This window comes from Chaetodon auriga, chromosome 20, assembly GCF_051107435.1.
Source record: "Chaetodon auriga isolate fChaAug3 chromosome 20, fChaAug3.hap1, whole genome shotgun sequence".
NCBI classification, from domain to species: Eukaryota; Metazoa; Chordata; class Actinopteri; order Chaetodontiformes; family Chaetodontidae; genus Chaetodon; species Chaetodon auriga.
In genome coordinates, this window is record NC_135093.1 from 13,004,343 (window position 1) to 13,026,765 (window position 22,423).

The following is a 22,423-nucleotide window of genomic DNA, read 5'->3' on the forward strand; positions in this document are numbered from 1 at the left end:
GGAGCTCATCGTGTAGATGCAGCAAGTGATCGTGAATGCTATAGAACATGTGGGGGATTAGACTGAGATTGTTGGACACGCTAGCTCTGTCCTCAGTGGATGAAGAGGAAGCTAGCTGATTATCATTTGCAGGCTATTATTTACAGTTGCTCACTTAGCAATCAGGGAAATCCTCCACAGTACCTGTATGTGTTAAAGGGAAACTCCACCGATTTTACACATAAAGGTCAGTTTACTCATCGTGGGAAGTATCACTCAGCCTTTGCCTAAAGTCTTCTGAGGCTGTGACATTTTGGCAAGTGTGCGACAGTAACCCCAGATGGATGTCATCAGAGTTATCTTGGCTTGCCATGTTAACCAGAGAGAGAGGGTCTCACAAAAAAGGTGCTGTTGGGTTAAATCATGGGAAATGTAGGATCTAGGGTTTTTAGAGTTAAGATAAGATAGAACTTTATTAATCCACTGCCTGGGAAATCAGGGTGTTCTGGGGTGTTTTTTTAGCAAGTCATGCTATCAGTCAGTTAGTCTGTCCACCACTTTGATCCCTACTAAAAGATCTGAACAACTATTGAATGGTTTGCCATGAAATGTTGTTGACATTCATAGTGTCCAGGGGATGCACCCTAATGGCTTCGATGAACTCCTGACATTTCTTCTAGCTCTCCCATGAGGCTGACATTTGTGGTGTTGAGTAGGATGCTGGCCGTGATTAGGGCCTTATGAATGTTGCTAGCATTCGGCTCAAAGCACTGCTGAGCCTAAGCACAGCCTCACAGAGCAGCTAGCATGGCTGTAGACTCTTGTTTTCACATCACTGCTGATTTCTCTCCCGCTCTGAGGTGCAGACTGCAGTCATCTACCTCTACTGTGTGCCTCAGGCAGACTCACATCACGAACTGAACCTGCACAGAAACTCTGCATCCCCCCCTGTTAAATACCAAAATGAGTGATCACTTCTGAAAGCTCTGCTTACTTGTGCTGACCAGGTCCATTCTGGAGCAGTCAGTGGTGTCCGTTGTAAGGGGACAGGAGTAGACAGCACCTGTTTCATTGACATTTTGGAGAGATATGGCCTTTTCTTTGGGTGCGCCTGCAAGAAGCCTGGACACAAACAGACAGGAGGAAAGACAGTTCAAGATTATTTGATTATATCAGACCCTGGTGGTCATGGTGTCAACGTTAACAGTCTTAAAAGTCGTTAAAGTCTTAATCCTAAAATTTGAATGATTTACATAGGGACCTGCATTTTGTCCACATAAATAAGGCAAGTCCCCACAATGTGACTCTGTAAACAGACTCATGTCCCCACAACATGAGTAATACATGGCCACACACACACACACACACACACACACAAAGAGTGAGGCAGTTCATGTGACCTGTGAATTAAAAGGGGAAAGAGTTGAGCAGTCAGAGCGTGACCCGTGACAAGTCTGGGCACCACACACACCTGCAAAGACACACAAGTTAGCTTCTTGGTGATGGACCTGATCTTTTTGTCCAGTCAGCCAGACACTCCCTACATCAGCATCTTTTAACACACCACAGAACTTTGAAGTAGAGGGATTACGCCCTCCACAAGGCTCTGCACTGGGACACACTATTTACTGTCAGCAGAAGATTTATTAGCTCCACTTTGTAGGTGGAAGGTGCCGACAATCTTGCTTACAGTGTGTGTGACATATGGCCTGCCGTACTATATGGGAAACAAAACCATAGTGTAGTGCAGTCAAAGTTCAGATTTTAAGCTTCTTTTCATTCAAGCTCTCTGAAAGTTTTCATGCATTGCTGGTTGGACGCTGACATGTTACTGGCAGTGGTGAACGGTGGAAAGTGGAAAATAATGAGTCAAGCTGTTAGTCAAGCCTGTGGGCATATTAAGCGCAAGGCAGCGACTTAGCTTACACGCACTGATAAGTAAGAATAAATACAGATAATGGGTGTAGACTTAAGAATACACCTTCACAGTAAGGTCATTGTGCCTCCAAATCAAAATGTATTTCATGAGTCAACCCTTCATTGTTCCAACTTGAGGATAGCTCATTATGTTCTCAGAGGTAAAACACGGCGGAAGGATGAAGCACACTAAACTACTTGATGTCTGAGCATTAATCTGAGGAAAAATAAATAACATTCTTGCCTGCTCATACATTACACACAAGCTTTGCGGCGGGTTTTCATGCAATACAAACACAGTGAACCTGTGTGCCAGGCCCTGCCACTGCACCACAGCCTTTTGTATTTAAACACATCCTTACATAGACAAAATGCCCCCATACTTGCAATCTAATCATGAGAAGATCTCAAGAGCCCAGACAAAAATATTGTCTCTTTGATGTGTCCCCTGAACATGACCAGACTCAGAAAGCTCGTCTTTGCATGGAAATGTGAGTCAAGTGAGTTTCCACTGCTGATCTAAGATCAAATTACCCCATTATCGATTAGAAACTTGACCATTTAGGAGATGACAAAATTTCTAATCTTAGTTCAGGAGTTATATAGTTAGCCTTATCTAGTCTCACTACAAACAGGTTGAAATTAAATTTGGACAGAACTATATGAAAGTGAGAGTGCTGCAGGGATGATGTGGATTTTGGATTTTTGCAGAAAATCCGATCTATAGCAAAGAGAAGTGTAGGATACTTTTTATGATTCTTAAAATGTAAATGCACTAGATGCTCATGTATCAGACTGTATATGAACTAAACCACAGTCAAATGACTTCAAAGTCACCACCACTAAGCTTCCTATTGCATTATACTATAAACACTTCACTATAAAATGATAAATCTACAAGTCAGAGAGTTTGAGTTAGAATAGTTTGCAAGAGTATATGAACACAATGAGGCTGTAAAGGCAGACTAATGAGGAGATGAGTTGCCGTGTTCGGCGTTTAATGTCCCCAACAACCTCTGTAGTCTCATTTAGTTACTTGTTAGCAAACACTGTTTTCAAGACATGCAAAAGCTTCATAATTACCATTTCTGTACAATTAGCCTAAAACGCCTATCAAAGGCATATCCAAAGTAAATTGAAAGCTCCTCTTGAAGCATCTGGAGTACATGCATGGTTTTGGTCTGTATTGAAATGCAGCACTGAAGTTTTATCCACAACAGTCAGTCAAGTTTGAACACAGTGTTCAGCCTGAATACTTTTTGCAAATGGAGGCCTGCAGATGACTATATCTGGGCCTTTTTGGTTGGAAAAGACAGAGGGACCACAGCATGAAGCCTTACCCTAGTCCAAGTTAAATAAAAACTGCTAACAATACGACAGAGAATTAATATTTTATACATGCATGTCTCTGCATTCTCCAAAAAAAGGCCATCTGATATACTCATAACTATCTATATTCATATTTGTGCCATCTATGCTTAGATATAGGTTATCTATCTTTGTATTTGGGCCATTTACTACACGTGTCAGTTCAAGCCCTCTGTAATATCCCTATTTGCAATGAATTTCTTGATTTGGCTGTAAATTACCCAATGAAGCAGCTCATCCTCATTTTCACTATTTCATTGGCTATACGAGGCACAAGTCATCTGCACAAATGGTTGCAATTGGCTCAAACTTTATGCGAAAGAAGAGGGGCAAGCAATTCTTTTCAACTATTTGGTGGATTACTATGAGCTCCCTCAGTTTTAACATTGTTTGTTTGTTAGATGGTGCCAATGCTTGTACCTGCTGTTGTGATTGTATTTTGAAATGGTTTGCATCAATCGAGAATCTCAGCTTTCCAACGACGTGTTGCATAAGTACAAACTTCAATGCAGCAGTTTTGTACATAGCTAGACAAGGAACTGAACGCTCTGATGGCCCATGTCGAGACGTTTTTATGCTTGTGTTAACCACAGACCTTTTTTCAGCCACCTAACCAGAAACCTATTAAAAAAACCCCTGACTTCAAGATGAGGAAACTGCAAGAGAGTACACTATAACAGCAGTACACTGAATATTTTCCACTGATGCGTGAAAAACAGACATCCTGCAGCCATTTCTGCATCATTTGAAACAGAAAGGTACAATTATCCCTTCTTCCTGCGACCATAAGGGCATTATCAGCAATTATCTTGCCACAATGATGACAACCAGGAAGAACCAAGATGGCCTCTGCAGGCCAGTCGTTTCCAGTGAACTGGCAGAAAGAGGCCTTGGTTCAGGTAATCATTCAGTAATGTAGACAGCATCTGAGATTCCACAGAGGTTAGAAGTACTTAGCGGAGTTGACAGATATGTGGAGAATCAGGGGCACAGAGTCCCACTGTGAGTGTGGAGGCCCATTCTGTCATCTACAGTAAGTAAAAGTACGTTTCTGCGTGACACACCTTCCTTCTTCCATAGCCATTAAATCAGGAGTCATGGTCACCCCAAATGTTTTTCAGCTCTACATGGCACACCGTATCTCACTCACTTACAAGGTTAGAGATTCTTGTGGGAAAACCAAAGCACATATCCAAAACATTTAGAAAGAGCAGGACAGAAAGGGGTGAACAAGAGAATAAACAACGCTGTTATAAAACACTTCAAGGCCAGTAAGTGTGACCTTTGCTCACACAGAAAAACAATTATGAAGAATTGGAGCACAGAGTCCGGTGCTAATCACACACCCTTTAGGGAGGCTTGCCTGGATGAATGTTTGCGGCAGAAACAGGAGGAAAAGACCTCGTCCAGCCTGACCTCATAACCATACTCACTGTCATCTCACTGGGTCACCTGCGTGCGTTCGATTAAAGCAGATGTTATGTTGTGATTCATGAAGGTAACACTTTAATTAAAGAAATAGTCTCACATTTTCAAAATGGGCTTTATTGCCTCTTGCAGAGTGTTAGATGAGAAGATCAATACCGCCTGTATGTAAAGACTGGAAGGGGGAAACAGCTATTTTCAGTCTGTTCAAAAGAAACAAAAACATCACCTACCGGCACCTCTAAAGAATTCCAATTAACATGTTATATATTGTTTGTTTAGTCAGTGCAAAAATCTAACTTTAAAAACTATGTTGTCTCCTTCGTGCTTGGGAACTTGATGGTGACAACAAGACTCCAGGAAGTTACTGGGCCCAGCCTAGACGTGGTCTTGAACATAATCTATCATAAAACCACAAAGTACTGTTTATGCAGTTTAGTTTTTGTATGGATTATGAGTAGCTGTTTCCCCCTTTTCCCAGTCTTTGTAGCTAACAAGTCTCTTGCTGTAGCTTCATAATTAGCACACAGACATGAGTGTGGCATCTGATCTGCCTCAAAAAAGCGAGTAAGTGTATTTCCCAAAATGTTGAACTATTACTTTAAATAGGATCCCTAACATAGCCCTAATATGCAGCGAGCCAGCTAGACCAAACACTGGATGGAAAACTCTCACCACACGTTAACTAAAAGCTGTTTCACTAATTCATGACCTGAAGTTTGTTACTTTATTTGAGGAGGCTTGAAAGAATTTCTTAAGTCTTCTTGACTTGTGCTTTAAAATAACCAAAACTTGAGTTACAAAGCATTACCTCAGCATGACAGCACACCTCATATCCTGCCCTGCTCTGACTGCAACAATGTGCGCTCTCCTCCTGTCTCCCTCCCTGCTCATCACCTCCTCATAAACAGGCTGTCAAAGGCCCAGAGAAGGGAAGGGGGGCAACCGGCAGCTGCATTCCAACTCTGAGGACATGTTGAAATTTGCCCCCTCTGCCTAACAAGTGATCCAAGCGGCTGGCTAAACCAAACATTTACTGCGGCAAACACACCCAGCCAAGGTGAGCACGGCTGCATTCTTGCCATCTGGAAGCAAGAAAATCCCAGAAGAAGGGAGTCAGATAGACTACTGAATATATAGCAGTTCATCCAACACCAGTGCTGTTTAATTAAACAAGCATAAGTTAACTTAGCCAGTCAAATTACTAACCACAGCCTAGCAGAGCACCAAAAACAGAGGAGGGGGAGGAGGTGCTGAAAGAGCAAGGGAGTGATGGAAGGGAGGAGAGAGGAGCGTCGAGGGTGATTGCTTCGTCTCACAGGAGAGGAAAAAAAAACACTGCAAGGTCTTGTCAGTTTGGTAAACAGGAATCTGTCTCTGAGACACTCAACACAACACACGTAATTCTCTAGTAGTTAATTAAAATTAAGCCGGAGTCTCTCAGGCTCTCGCCCCCCACCTGGCCCCTGACTGACGTCGACAGCCTCAAAACCGGGAAACCCAACTTCATTAAACATGACTAAGACCTTTTGGATGATATTTTCTCTCCATCTCATCAGATTTTGCAAGACTAACAAGTAGAGACAATGTGCAGGGCCAGTCAGTCATGTTTAAAGAAGAGCGAAACGTCATCATTTACAGTACATTCATCTTCATCTGGGTCCAGTCTGAACAGGAGCGCGATGAGACACATGATATACGTCTACAACTGGCGCACGGCTCTTCACCCTGCTGGACATGGCCTTAAATGTCAAGAGGTATAAATATTTAAAATCGGGTGAGAGTGAGAGAAAGTAGGTGACAAAGAGACCAAGAGGAAACTTTCTGTGTGACCAGTCTTTTACTTTATGTGTGTTTGTGTATTTTTTAGAGTTCGTGCTCGGGCATTATAGCTGCTGCGAGTGTGCTTGAGTGTGTCAGGCTTGCCAAGTGATGGATCACCTATCCAGATAAGGCTTAGGACGACCTGTTTGCGACGGGGTGTGGCCGTGGCCCCCGGGGCAGAGAAAAAGAAAAGCCTTCATGTTAGAGAGCCTCAGGGCCTGTTTTTCACTCAGCCATGCAAGCCATTTAGCAACCACTGCTAAAGCTATACTGGACAGTATACACATGACGCAAGACCTCATGATTCAGCCAGTTTCATCCAACACAATTACATGAACAAGCCATGATTCTGTTCCACAACGTCATGTAGAGCAAACACCGGTCCACCTGTGACACAATTAAAAATGGGATGCGTCGTCAGTCTGCCGTTGTTGAAACCACTGGAAACGAGCAGACACACGCAGACGCTGCCCTTGGTCAAAAGGTGTTCTTTGGATGAGGATACAGAGGGTAGGATTGGTGGAAATGAAGTGAGGAGGCTCAGTGATACAAAGAGTAGAGAGAAGTTTAAGACAGCTGTGAGTGTCAAATATGCGACGATGATGTCTCCATCACCAACACTCCAACAATCAGTTTGCAACCGGCTGGTGCTGCTTGTGCTGCTCAAACTGAAGCCCAAAAGGATACCTGCTGCCTTCAAAGGGCTGCAAAGGGAGCTGAAAGGGAAGACTGTCATATGCGCAAGAGGTTGTGAGTGACGAATTTTCAGACATTAGCCTTTACTTTAACTCAGAAAAACAAGTGAGCTTTTCTGTAGATATGTTTGCTTGCTGAGGGACAAAAGTGAAAAAAATAAGCACAACATGAAAGAGGTTTGTGAGACGTTAAAGGTGCTTAGGCAACAATAAAAAAATCACACACAGTATACGTGGTCCAAGACACAATACCCACCAGCAGGGAGTGGCACTGACGCTCCCTGTGATACACTGTGGCACAGAGCAGGTCACCAAATTGCTGAACGAGTACAGGCAAGGACCAGGAGCACAAAATGCTATTAATCCTCGCCCTTAATCCTACATCCATTTAACAGACACACAAACATACACACTCACCTATACTACATGCTCAGTATTTTTCATTTTGCACGGCAGGCAACTCATATTGATTCCAGGGACACATCACCACTTAGACCCAAATAAATGGAGGTAATATTGAATGGAGTGACTCAATTTGCAGATTGAATTAAGCACGAGGACAAGAGCAGAGCAGGGCTGAGATCTTTTTATGCTCTTGTTATGATGCGATGCCTGAAAGACGAGGATGGCTCATATGATAGATATGGTATGTGTTACAGTGCAGTGTGAGCCGCTGACTATAAGTTGACATGAGGCCACGCGATGAGTGAGAGTGTGTGTGTGTGTGTGTGTGCATGTCTTTCTTTCCCTTCTGTAACTGCTCTGCACCCACTGTGGTTTCACATGTGTTACACCAGCACTCTGATAAATCAGTTCTTAGTATTTTCAGGAAACTCTCAAAGCAGTAGGTGGGGGTGAGCACGCACATTGCTATCAGACCATTCACAGTAAGCACGCCTAGTTGTTAACACACTGACTATGTGTGCGCACATATAGAACGTGGCTAACAGATGAGTCCTCTCTGGACAAACAGTGATACATCAACCTGCTGCGAATAGAAAAGTGTTGGTCACACAGACGTGCCCCAACAGCACCTGTGCATCTCAGGACTTTCACATCTTTTAAGTCTAAGGGCTGGGCAATATGGTGTATGTAATTACGAAGATTTATGAGAATATTGTTGATATATATACTGTATTAACACATGGCATAACTGTGCTCCACTTTTACGCATTGCGTGAGATCAAACTCTTCATATTTGCAATTTCAAGCAACTGTAAATCGAGCTTGCAAACTTAATTCTTTTGAGTGTTACCAATTGAAGTGTATTTTTTGGTTAATTTTTGTCTTTCGGTGGACTTCTATTAGTACTTCTGTAGCATTTAGGTTACAGATTTCTCAAAATGATGAATTTGGACTGTTGTAACGTGTAGAATTAGCCTTTTACATGATACATGAAAGTAAAATATAATACAGAAAATAATAGTTGTAGATTAAGGAATTCTCAACAACATTTAACCACAAAAACGTAACCACTGCAACCGTCAGCAGACAAAGTGATCTACATTCTTCTTCCTACAAGAGGAACTCGACTACAGTAGACCTCTCATATTAAGACAAATCCTTTCATATAACTGCCAGCAGGTGTCAATTATTAACAAAGCAAACAAGCACAGAGAGAAAGGAAGTTAGTATTGAACTGTGGACACACCTAGGGTGGTTAAACTGTAATTTCTTAAAAACATCTGGTAGATACTGTCAGAATACTGCTCCATTTTCAGCTTGTTTTTGTCCCTGAAAGCCTTCAAACATTTGTTTTTCAGCTCACTGAGCTCACTGGGTTCAGAGCTTTGCCTTAGCAAAGGTGAGGTTTTTTTTGCCATCACCTCTGTCAAGTCTTCAGCTTAGTGCGACTCTCACAGTGTAGCTGTTGATGGTGATGTGAGACGTTTTAAAGAAACAGAATAAATATGCATAAAAATGGGAAACAGAGGAAATGAACTGCTGCCATCATCACGGTAGCTGCTAATTTAGTCACAAGGCGAAAACATTTGATGGAAATGAAATGCAACGCACGCAATACTGTTGATCAGCAGGGGGAATGGAGTGGAGCAATTAAATAGCGTTGAATAAAATATCAGTCTGCACCTGGGTTCTTCACAGACACTCACACACACACACACACACACACACACACACACACACACACATACAGCAGTGTAACAGGGTATCTCAGCTGGACAAACATCCTGTTTGAAGACCACCATCTGCCGCTGGTGAAACAGTAACAGGAGAACAAACCCATTAGGACCCAGTGTGACAAATTAAACATGGCAGGTCATCCCCTGATAATAAACTAGCTCACTTTTCATTAGCAACGAGTAAAACCTTGTCTGACAACGACAATGTTATTTTAGCTTATGTCAGGTTGCTCTGCTAATTATGCCCACGTCATGCCATATCTGTACCATATAGTATCCATCATGATAATATCAGCATAATAATATAGAAATTATGATTTCATGATAATGGAAATATTCTACTTGTTGCCACACTTGTTGATATACTGAAATCATATCGTAACAAACAGCAGCAAGCATGGCTGACAGTGAATGCAACACAGCTACCAGCTCCACGGTGGTACAGGAGCGACTTCAGTAGTGTGGAAGTGGTTTGATTAGAAAAGATTAGATGTACAAGAAACCACTGTAATATGCAAGAAGTTCAAGAGGACTGTAACAACAAAAGGGGCCGATAAAAACTTATTTTGCTACCTCAAACAGAAGCACCTGTTTGAGTATGAGGAAAACCAGAAATCCATCAAGGAGAGCTCCACAGCTATTGTGAGTAACCAAGCAGACAAACTGCATGGGCTCAGCACAGCATCACTGAATCTCTGTATTTCTTCATATGGTCAAGAATATCATTACCACAGAAACACCTTGAAATATAATGATATTATTTTAGGGCCATGACCCCAGAAAGTCTGGTGTCACTGGATGAATGATGTCAGGCTGGCTCCCCCCGATGCTGCAGATGCAGACGACACAGCACACATGATTAACACACACACACACACACACACACACACACAAACAGGCTATCTACCAAACTGACACAAATGCATTCATGCAAACAAAAACGCAGACTCACACAGCTGGACTGAGCCTGAACACATGTTTCTCAGTGACCCCACATCACACAGGCGCACATCTGTCCCGAAAACTCACACCATGCAGCCGCTCCCCACAGACTCACAGTATCAGTAACAACATTTGCATTAACATTTTGACCCCAGCTGTGTGCAAAGGGGGAGAGGGTGGGGGGATTACAGGTGGAGTACCTCACAGCTGTAATAGAGCAGGCAGCAACACTGTTAGCGTGCCTGCGTAGTGCCAAGTTTTCACTGAGATATTACTCATCTTATATAAAAGCAAGACAGGTGTGTGCATGTTTTTACCTGTTAGGGCTCAGAAAACGTCCCATACAGACCACAGCAGCAGATATTTGTCTATGTCTATCAGATCTTTCATCTCTTCATTTTCATTTAGCAATAAACTATAAAATAGGAGGCACTTTGCAACATATCTTAGGTACAAATTGTCTTGTTTAAGGACAGACAACAAGTTACTGCATACACTGACTTCCACATACCAAGAGTAAACCAATACTTCAGGATCACTTCCCCTTCAAAGATGAAAAATGGCATGAAGAGGGAAAGGCATTGAAGCATATAGTTTTTCTAGCTCCAGGTAGCTCACACTAGCCTGGAGGCCAGCTACACCAGCTTCTTTTCCAGGGCATTTGTACGACCAGGGGAGAAAAGGGGGATCTCTTACACTTTTGTTAAGCTAGAAACAGTCTTCACTGCAGGTATTTCCAGTGAAAGCCCCACCATAGAGAATCTCCTCTGTGCAGATTAGCAGGAGGCAAGAGGTCCTGCTGGGATCCATTTCAACATGTTATTAGAAGCCGTCATTCATTCTGCTGCTGCACAAAATGCAACTCATAGCATTGCCAACTGATTGGATACAGGCAATAAACACCATCAAGATTAAGGTCAGTCACTGTGGACAAACTTGCACTTTAGTGAGGGCTTTTACAGCAGTGGAGGTTTATACTCCAGTAAAGTCTGTTTCATGGTTTTCATTGTTAGAGGCCACTTTTCAGTAAGGCACCCTTAATAAAGGGTTTATAAGTGTTGACTAATGTTAATAAATCATTTCAGTCATAAGACATTCGAACAAACTTTGGGTGCCAAGTTGTAAATAGTCCCACTGGCTGTGTGTATGCTCATAGGTTTCTCTTGCAGTTCAAACTACTGTTAATAAGTCTTTAATAAAGGGTGTTTAAAGGTATACTATGCAGAAAATTGTTGTAGCTCACTACAAGGGGACGATTGTGTCAGATGTTTCAACTGCAACTACGGTGCTTAAATGGCTCTCACATGAAATTTTGCAGTGCTTTCTTTTCACAGGGACACACCAGGAACAACATCCAGCTGGCTCTTGTGTAATACATGTATGAGGGTCTAATAGACAATACAGGATTGTTATCTGAAAATGCTTCAGCGTGGCATGACACTAGAGCTCTGATAGGCCTACTTCAGAGACAAAGGCCATTAGCATTTCTGTGAGGGGGAAAGCTGGACCACTGCCAAGTTAGACATACCCACCTGCATCATTTACATCAGCTACAGCATGTGCTATATGATACCAATCTAACTTTCGAGTTCACTGAACCCGCTCAGCCACAGTACTTCTGTACACTTGTACCGCAGATGAAAATGAATGAGTGTGCGGATATTTTCATCCTTTCCTCTGCTGTAGAGACCTGTCTCCATTGGAATCCACTGTAACTAACATTGATTCAAACTGATCACTGGCACAATTATTCCCAAATGAGCGATAATTAAACCAGAAGATGGGTATTCAAAATTTCTGCACCGCCATCCTCATCGGCTGCCTTACGTCAACTTTGCAAAAGCAAGATTTGATTTAGGAATTACACGTTTAATTCCATCAAACTGTAGGAGGCTTGAAGAAAAGCAGAGCACGATCTTGTGCATGTTCGAACTGAACGTGAGACTGTTTGTGTCTAAAGACCTTACAGCAGGTCGACTCATTCAATCTCTACCTCACAGCAGAAAGGGGAAGGCCCCGTCAAATTAAGTGGCTGACTTTCATGGCCTCGGGTCACTGCAGTCAGACAGACATGAGCTGGAAAAGCGACGGAACTTCAAATCTGCCTATTAGTCATCAGAGAAATTTAATTCTTCTCCTCAGGTCACAGAGGTTACCCACTACACAATGAAGGAAGCTTTGCATGCTGAAGGATGAAAAAATGAATTTAGATTTTGGAGGGTTTGCTTGTGTTCTCCAATAGTCCCCACAACCGTCATTCTCACTCCTGTCTTGTCTCAACCTGAAACCTGGCAGGTTGTGACTGTGCAGAGAAGGGCAACACATTCCAGTCATACCACAGGGTCAGGGGACTGGAAGAGCCAATAGGTGGCCAGCTGACTGCCCAGTCCCTCCTCCCTGGCACAACAGAGAACAAAAAAAGCCCTCTCAGGAAAAATCTCTAAATGGGTGATTCAAAGAAAAAGGGGGGAGTGGAGAGGTGGATAGTCCATACAAATTGGCCTCAGGTAGCTTTTAGATTATTCAGGTGCAGCCCTTCCCCAAGGAGAAGCAATGTTGGTCTACTAATTGGTCATGTACCCCCCTAAATTCAAAATACATTTTGAAATTGCTTCAGATGAACCAAGACAAACTGCTAGATTCAGACTAATTAGATAATAGCTTGCATCTTAAGAGGCTAAAAGAAAACTTTATTGCACTCACTTTATTGCAGAGCTGGGAGTGGAAACCCTCTGTTTTGACTTTATCCCAGACCCCATCTGACTCGTGCATGCGCATTGAGCGGCCACTTTAAGCATTGTGCATGTCACAACTGGTTTAAATGCCTCGTTGTTGCATTTTTCAAATACTCACATTCAAGTTTGCTCCAATAATGAGCAGCCATGTTAAAAAGCAGCTCTGTGGTGTGGTGAGACAGATTTGGGGTGACAAAAGAAGCCAGACAACACAGAGGAAACAGACAGGACTGTAAAACCAGCCCTAGTCAAACATGGGACACACCATCAGCACATCACTGCTTACAGAATCAGAGTATGTACACAACAAGGTCTGAGCACTGGAGGACTGTCTTTACTCAACAGTGGTGGCAGCACAGATTACAAAGCGGCTGTTAGAGAGGAACGGGAGATATTAACACACTGCACCTTGAAAAACATGTGAACTGATAAGTGTGCATTCTTGAGAAAATCTGAGTGAAAGTGAGATTTTGGTTGCAGGTAGGTTGTCACTCTCCTTCTGAATCACTAGTCACAGTCACGTTCAGGTTGAAAAAGTCACAGTTTCACGTCTTCAAATTCAGTAAACTGACCAAACTGACATTAAGCACCAAAACACTCCATGAGGTGAGAAAACGCAGTAGCCATGCACTTCATTGCTGACATCACTGGCATTGTTGCTCACCTCAGTGGCTTGATGTCAGGCTAGCAGAGAGGATATGATGACACTGGAAAGAATGTCAGATATCAGACAAACAACAGCGTCTTGTGTGGTTTTTAATGAATGCACAAATTCACAGGCACAGTTCCACATTTTGGGAAACATGCTTATTCACATTCTTGCTGAGAGTTAGATGCAAATATTGACACCCCTCTCATGGAAGCAGGGGGAAACAGCTAGCCTAGCCTAGCTCTGTCCAGAGGCATACTGTGCTGCAATTAGTGAGATTTAGAGATGCTGGTAGGCGGATTTTGCTTTGCTTCCCTTGTTTCCACTTTCATATCAGTGAAAAAGCTATATCTAAACAAAAGCAGACATATTCTGCCATGCAAAACGAAGCATACATTGAACCTCTTAGCTAGCAGCAGACTGATGGGACTTCTTACAGCCTCCTTGTCCCTACAGGCCTCCACTCTCATTACCACAGCCATGTGGTCTCCTTCTTGGGTTGCAGCCTGTGGACGGTGAGTCCAACCCTATGGGGACAGGGCTGAGATGGCACATCGATCAGGGTCTTGGGGGAAGTCTCTGTAATCCACATCAGTCTGCCGCTCCTCATGGAGATAAGGCTGATAAACCTTTCATCCAGACTCACTTTGCTGGTGATAACACAGAGGAAGACACGCTTTGAAAATTTTCTTCCTGCGTTACCCTTCAAAGCAGATCGAGGACACAGATAACAGCGAGTTGTGAACACGCTGTGTGATCACGAATGCGGAAGGATGAGGGGGCAACTGTAATTGTGCGAGGGAAATCCTACACTAAACAATGATACAGTGAGGATCTTTCATTAAAGATGCTACATGAGGATAAAGGAAAGATGTGTCACACACATTCTTGTCCGTTAACATCAACTATTCCTAAAAAGACAAAAGAAAAAAAAAAGAATTTACTTTTATGTAAATCCTCCCAAATACTGTTAACACCACATGAGCCTTTGTGTCTTGGTAATAACAAGCTACATGTGTTACAGGCCAATGAGCACCTTTATTGCGAAACACAAACCCACTTGTGTCTTCGCTGAATGTAATAGCCCCAGGATAGGTGGAAAGAAAGTAGAGCAAGCTATGTCACAGCTCTGGGTGTATTCAGTAATGTACGCTGAAGTCGAGAATGCACATATGTGACAAAAAGCCCATAAAAATGATAGCAATGACTATTATTACCAATTTGCCACATGCTGTGATAACCTTAGACTAGACTAGACCTTTCTGCTTGTGTGCTGAACTCCACAGCGCAGACAAGTCCAAGACAGCTACAGCACAAATCTCTCTCCAAGAACAGGAACTGTGGCATTTCTTATTTAGTCAATTATACATTTTCAACCATATGATTGAGTCAAAGTTGGAGAGCATTGCTGCACCTGCAATAATTGGATGATTGAAGGTTCTGGACTCAGCCTGAAGAAGCAGAAACTGAGAAGGAGAATTTGTGTAAAAGAACGAGAACCTCATGTATCCTGCATCATGCGAGAGACAGTTTTGTACCCACGTATGTTTGAATACCACAGCTTCCTGTTTCTTGGCCACTTTCCAACGCAAGACACATTTTTTTTAAATAAATATATACAATGATCCAGGTAACAACTGGCGTTCGTCCACAAGATCTGCATCAAAACCCCTTTCACTTGCGACAAATGCGCAAACATGGTACAGAACACCTGATCGAGACGGGTTTTTTTTTTTATATACCCGGGTAGATCTGAATAAATCTGTAGCCTGGAGGTGCCTTTAAACAGGTGGCTGCCTGGAGAGGAACTACTTTACGTGTAGGGAAAGGGAAGTGTGCAATGCGAGGGGAACAACTGGAAGTGTTTAACAAATAAACGTAATTTATAAACGTGTGACAGGTGTTAAACACAACAAACCATAGACTCCACGGTCAAACGCGGGTTTTGCGCAGTTTTTTGTGCGCAATAAGCGCCTCCGACGCGGATAAAATGGTTGTTTTTCGTTACGCCTCCTTGTCCAAAGCAGGTGCGTAGCCTGTTTGACTGCGGTCATTATTTTAACCTTTAGATGAGAAAGAAGTGAAACATTTCCTCAGACAAGCACAGCGTGACAACTTACAGGTACTTTCTGGAGCCCTCCGTCTGTTGGTGCAGAGCGACTGAGAATCCAAAGAAGCTCCCTTTGGTTTTCCCGTCTTTGACCACAGGAAAGCGTTCATCTATATTAAATCCACAGCAGGTTTGCGTCCCGTGGTACACAGCCAAAACGGCGCAGAGCAATAGTCTTGCAGACATGTTGGGGCTGTTCATCCCTCTCAAAGTGCAGTGGGCTTCCCGCAGATCCACGATCGGCGTGGGTCTCGCACGGCGGTGAGCTCCAACAGGTAGGCTGCGCTTCACAGAGCCCTCCGCACCGAGAGCCGCCTGACCCCCCTCCGCTCGCGCTCAGCGTAAGTGCCGAGGTGTCGGTGTGTGCCTCCCTCTGCCTCTCTCTGCTGCCCTCCCCTGCTCTCCCTTCCTTCCTCTCTGCCCTCCACACCCTTTTGAAACAAGTGCTCTGCCTTCACACAGCAGAGAGCGGTGAGCGGTGTGAAACCTCCGTCTCTCGCCTCCTGTTTCTGTTTCTCTTTCACAGACACACATTTTTTTCTTAGTTGCTTTCCACCTGTTCTGCAACATTAAAAGTTGCAATTACAGTCTTCAGGAAAAAAAAAAAGTTATCAATAAAGCTTAGTTTTAAATAAAATTTTGAAAATAACATGATGGTGTTGCTATCGATGCAATATATGAGAGATGGGCTGTAACTTGCACATGTTTGACATGAAAAATGTCTGAAATGACTAATTGATTCTAAAAATAGGTGGCAATTAATATTCTTTCAATGACTAATCGATTAGTCGACTCATCGTTGCAGCTCTAGAGGTATTCATTTATTCAAATGAGCTCACTCACAAAGTCCTTTCAGTATTTTCCTTTTAGGCCATGAACAAAGAGACAGCCATTAGGTCCAAACACACACTAAATATTACATGAAAGTTAGTTGAAGTGCTTTCTCCACAAGCATCAAGGCAGCTGGATGGTCCCATGTTATTGATGTCTCACTAAAAAATGAATTTTTTTTGCACATACTAAGTGCACTATATTTTCTTAGGAGGGACTATGAGAGTCAGGCCTCCTGTCAAAACTCCTTCAGGCCAGCTAATGGACCCGTGGCCCGTCCTCACATGAGCACTCTTGTGACAGCCACTCTCTGCCTCACTCTGCCTATTGCTCAAACTTCTGGAGTCCAACAGGCAGTTCATTAAACCCTTAATCCCCTCATAGAGTTCATGGAACAGGCCAGAGTTTTTTAAAGGATCCTTTCCTTTCCACGAATCCCCCACTGCCCTCTCTCCCCTTTTTTTTTTCCAGCGGTGACAGACCAACTGTGGCTCCATCTCCTCCCCGCTTGCTTGTATCTCAGCAGCAGTGTGTGATCTTTCATTAAGTCTGATTTTTATTGGCTGGCTCCTGGCTAAAATCTGGCACCACTGACCTCCTCTAATTGATGAGTTGAGCTCCCACTCTGTATCTCCTCCCGCGCCAGGAGTTTCTCTCACCCAGGGGTAATCTCTTCCCCATCCCCCAGTGATATAGTGCCTTATAGGGAATGTACCTCACCATGCACAGTCCACTGGCTAGCTGCGGAAGGTTTGTGTGTGCTTGTAGTTAGAGGTATTCATGTTCTGTATTACACTATGTTCAACACAGTGCATTCAACAGGTTATGGTGCATTCCATAGATTGCAATGCAACACAAATCTGGCCCATAATCTTTGTTGGGGCACATATCTCTGTTTGTCACTGTATAACATGAAGGTGAACCAAAAAACACGACATGTGCGTGTGGAATCTAACAGGTTTCCAGAATTAATCCAGGCTTAACCTTTGTGTTTGTGCATTTTCACATCACCCAGTTAGCGTATGCTTTTCAGACCAAAGGTGAGCGCACAACACGCCAGTGTATACACTGTCAACATCCTGCTGTTGTCTGATCAAGATGTGCATCCGCTGCAGCACTGACGTTGCACAGATCCACGCAATCACGCATATGAAGCGCCCTGCCTCAACTGCCCTGACTCGACACTCGAGAGAGACAACAGCAGAGGAATTTAAAGCAACCAAACCACAGGCTCCCCCTTTATTTTATCTCTGTGTTGGATTCCCATGCTTTTTGCCCAGAGAGCACATGATCCTTAACCCCTCTGGGTCTTACACCTGTCCTTTTGACATCTGAAAAGTGTCACTCTGGGAAAAGTGACAGCTGATACTGACAAATTGGCAGAAAAAGCCAATTGTATGAAAGGTGTGTAATTGCAGCCAACTGTTAATCAATGTTATGTTATGGCTGTCTCTACAGTCATACTGGGCTCGTAATGAACATTTCTGAGGTATTAAAAACTGTATAACTTTTGTCACTAGAGCAGTGAGTTCACTTGCAGCCTCTGCTTGGCTTTACAGTAGGGAAAAAAATGAGTTCCGGCCTTTAAATGAGTATTCCCTAGACCCAACTGTAAGCCAACACCAGTCTGTGAACCATGGAGACAAAGACGCAAATGCAGTGGCTGCTGCCCCCCAAGTTCTCTGCTCTAGAACCCTCCAATCTTAACCCACACAACACACATGGAATCTAATTTGCAATTTATCTCGCAGTTTCCTGTTTTTTCCCCTCACCAAGCCCACCGCCGTCCTCCCCCGTCCCCATATTGTCCCAGAAAAAGAACGAATTCTCCCCATTCCTCCTCTTCTCATTATTCATATGTTTTTCTTTCTGCCTCGTGACATCCATTTAATTGAGGAGGTTAAGCCTACGTGCTTAGAACATCTCCCCGCTCGACTTTCCTGCTGCTTTGTGGTTTGCCGTGCATCCTGCATGGCTCCACCAAGTCCTCTCAAGCCATCCTTTGAAACAGTGCTGACGGCTGATGGGATGGGGTGGGTGAGTGGGATGCTATGTGCAGTTCCTGATGTGAATGTGCGATAATAGAAATGGACTGGCTATTGTCGAGCAGAGCAAATGTAAAGACTGAGGAGTGCATCAGTATGCTCCATAATAGCCCCATTACGCTTATCTCCCTGACTTGTTACTGTACTCACTCAATAGGCTTTGTGTAAAATCTTCAGGCGACGGCACAGTAAAGCCTTGTGAGCATGAAAATAAACAGGATTAAAAATAATGTCAGCATCTCCATGAATATTAATCCACGATGGCTAGACTGGCGAACATAACATAAAGAGCAGGACATTGGTTGAATGTGAAACACAGCACGCTCTCTCACCGAGTCCTCGCTGCACGCCGACGACGGAGCCGGTCGTTGCCATGGAGCTGGGAGTTGCTATGAAGCCAGCATGTTCTGAGCCGTGGTAGGAAGACAGTGTGGTCTGTCTAAAGAGCAGCCAGGACTCCGGCTGGGCTCAGATGACCTTTCACAGGAATAAAACATGATCTACTCGGCCCTGTCCACTGAACCAGGAATTTACCACAGAAACATAGGCACATTTATGCAGACGCATGCTGCACATGTTCACAGTAGTACAAATAATATGCAGCTTCTTAACAACGCCACACTTTTGTTGCGCTGTGGAGAACTTTCATACTTTGGCTAAATGATAGAATAGCAAATGAAGCTTTGCACACCCCGGGGAGACAACAAGTCAATGAACTCCATATTTTCCTGCTGCAACTGCTCAAATGAAATCTAATTTTAGAACAAAATAGAAATAATACGTGAACAAAATCTAATAATATGTCATTTTGTTTCACATACCAAGCTTGTGCCTGAATAATCGAGTGAATTCTGAGCCTCAGTTTCCCCAGAAAGAGACCGCAGTCCACAGTGAAGGGACAGTCATATTAGACATATCTATCCCAACAAATGCCCACAACAGCAGGGAAACAACTGACACTGGCTTATCTACCAATCAGTTTTGGTATGAAAGTAGCGATGATGCACTATAAAAGAATGCGTGTTCAATCATTCAATCATCCACATTGTATCAAGTTCTTATATTAGTTTTTCATGAGTTCCAAACTCATTTTGCAACAACAAATCTTTGGATTTAACTTGGTGTAATACATGATGGATTGTATTATCACAGCCCCCATTGGACCACATATCTTCATCTAATATATCTAATATAGAACAACTGGCCTGGTGTTATTCGATACCCTTCCATACAACGTCTCTGCACTTGAAAATTGTGTTTTATGACCTCTCTGTGGGGCAGCAGTGTGGTGGTGGAGTCTTTGCATGCACGTATACAATACACACATAGTGTATGTCTCTGCATGTATGGAAATGTCTGTGAGTATATGCTCACATTTGTTCGTCTAAGTGCGGGGGCTCTATGTCAGTATCCACATGTGCGGGGTCTGTGAGTGTTTGATGTGTGTATGCGTGTGTACGACAGGAAGGAAATGCAGCAGGGGCTTGGGACCCACACAAGGTTTTGCTGTTCTTCAGGTCTCCAGTTCGTGTTAAGTGTAGGAATGTATAGCCTGAGGAGGAAGGCGTGGCTCCGAGCACTCTCCCACTGTCCAGTGGCACCTGTTTTTCAGCTTAGCTTTCAGGCAGACAGATAGGGCGATGGGAGACAGTGGGACATTGTCACTGTGTTGTGGAAACAAAACAGCTGTTACACGAACTCATGTTGTAAATACAATACTCCCTGCGTAACAATGAACTCCCCACAGCCTTTCTGTGACAGGAATAAGTCCACAATTTGGAAATAAGCTTATTTGCTTTCTCTCCGAGACTTAGATGAGAAGATTGACACCACAGTCATGTGTGGGTGCTAAGGTCAGCATCTGGTTTGCTTAGCTTAGCATAATGTCTGGAAACAGGACAGGCTAAGCACCTACAAGCACCTCTACAGCTCATAAATGAACACGTTACATGTTGTTTTTCTAACCCATGCAAAACCCAAAGCAGTAAAAATGACTGTTTGTGGTTTTTACAAGGGATCATGTGCCAGACTATTTCATGGCTGTGAGCAGTGCAAACTCATGGTGACAAGAAGTTTAATTACTGAGCTTTAGAGGTGCTGGCATTGGCTGATTTTGTTGCCTTTGGACAGAGCCAGGCTAGCCGTTTCCCCTTGTTCCCAGTCTTTATGCTAAGCTAGTCAAACTGGCTGTAGTTTACCATACAGTATAGTAAACTATATTGATTTTTGATCTTTAAGAAGGTGTTTGGTCCTAACCAAACAGTGTCATGTCAGAAAGTAATGTAGAAGAAACCACAGTATCAGAACATTTAGAAAATGTTGGTTGAGACACATTTCTTATTGCACTTCATAACTTGCTAAAAAACTTAGTAGTTCATTCTTCCTGTGGCCCTTCTCCAGTTTTTAAAGTGCCCTCAAACAATAAGACAAATAACTGGTAGAAAATCACAAACAATAATAATAAACGCCCTTTCTGAACGTTGCATTAACAGTGATAGGAATGTGTGATAAAGTTAATGATTTATTGAGGGTGAAAATGAAATTGTTGCTGCACTCAATGTTTAATCATTAAGAAGGGAGTCACTTCATGCAGCATTCCTTTCTCTGCCCGCAGAAACACTTTTGTTCAGAATGAACAACTCTGTGCAGAGGAGTCATAGGTAAAGAAAGAAATGTTTGAGGGGAGGCTGGGTTTGATCTGGCTTTGTGCCCAGAAGAGTGATAACCTTGGGCATGAGCTCTCAGTCCGACAGATAAAGATGCAATAACCACCCAAAGAATGCCTAAAACTATACATTTATTATTCCTCCAGTGCAGCTTGGTTATATGTCAGCTGGAAAATACAGATCTCTAAGGGAGTGGGTGGATGAAAGAGCTATCTCTCTCGGGAATGACACCAGCTTGACCTTTAGACTGAGCTCAATCATAGCAGGACTCTCACTGTGTTTTCCCCTCAGACCACACTAGTTTTTGCGATTGGCTCCTCAAAAAGGTCAGGAGCGCGTTTCACCTTAGCCAAGACACATTAACTCAGAACTTGATACCTAACAAACTAGTGAAGCCCACAACATCACTTGGCTGTAGTGTTTGCCCAGGAAGCAGTTATCTGTCTCTGTGTCCCAAACAGTCCACTGTTTCAGAGAGGACAGCAGAAAAAACACACATGTGGCCACGCTTTATTGTAGTTAACCCAACAGTGTTGTCTCTGCAGATGAAATATCATGAAAAGATTGGGAATAGTGGCATACAATTGTCTCTGAAAGTCACATTGCCGCATTGACAAACTGGATAATTTGATTCCTATCTACATTTACTTAATCCAATTATTAAGAGCCCCGCTATTCTTCACCCTGGTTAATAGGTGAATATATAGGGCAGTAAATCTGATGCATGGTGCTGGGACTGAGCCTAATGTAATCTGGTGGACAGACCATTGAATAATGACACAATCTGGAGGGTAACTGCAGTAAATCTGACCAGCAAACACAAAGCTAGCTTGCTCCCACGCTGCTCGTCCTCTGTGCTGTGGTAAAGGGAGCTGATATGATTTACAATGCTCCCTATAAAGCCTCCTTCCTGTGTGTGCAGCGTATAGGCTGTCTGGTTGCCCAACCCCTGCAAACTTCACTGGTCATCCCTTAGACCTCCTATAAACACTCTGAGGATTTCTTTTCCTGTCGTCTTTTGATCGGCTGTTTGCAGTGGATCCTCTGCAACCACATGGTGCCATTTTGTTTATGACTTGGCTCGCATGACCTGCAA

At 43.3% G+C, this 22,423-nt stretch overlaps 1 protein-coding gene across 2 annotated transcripts in view; it reads right to left on the minus strand.

The window, feature by feature from the left end:
* The window catches only part of itga3b (integrin, alpha 3b), a 28,708-nt gene extending 12,538 nt beyond the window's left edge, over positions 1–16,170 (minus strand). For both annotated transcript variants that reach the window (XM_076760545.1, XM_076760546.1), the window contains exons 1-2: positions 15,796–16,170; positions 974–1,101 (exon numbers count right to left, since the gene is read on the minus strand). In XM_076760545.1, coding sequence (XP_076616660.1) covers positions 974–1,101; positions 15,796–15,986 — 319 coding nt within the window. In that variant the 5' untranslated portion in view covers positions 15,987–16,170. The remainder of the gene's footprint in view (positions 1–973; positions 1,102–15,795) is intronic.
* Between the last annotated feature and the right edge of the window lie 6,253 nt (positions 16,171–22,423).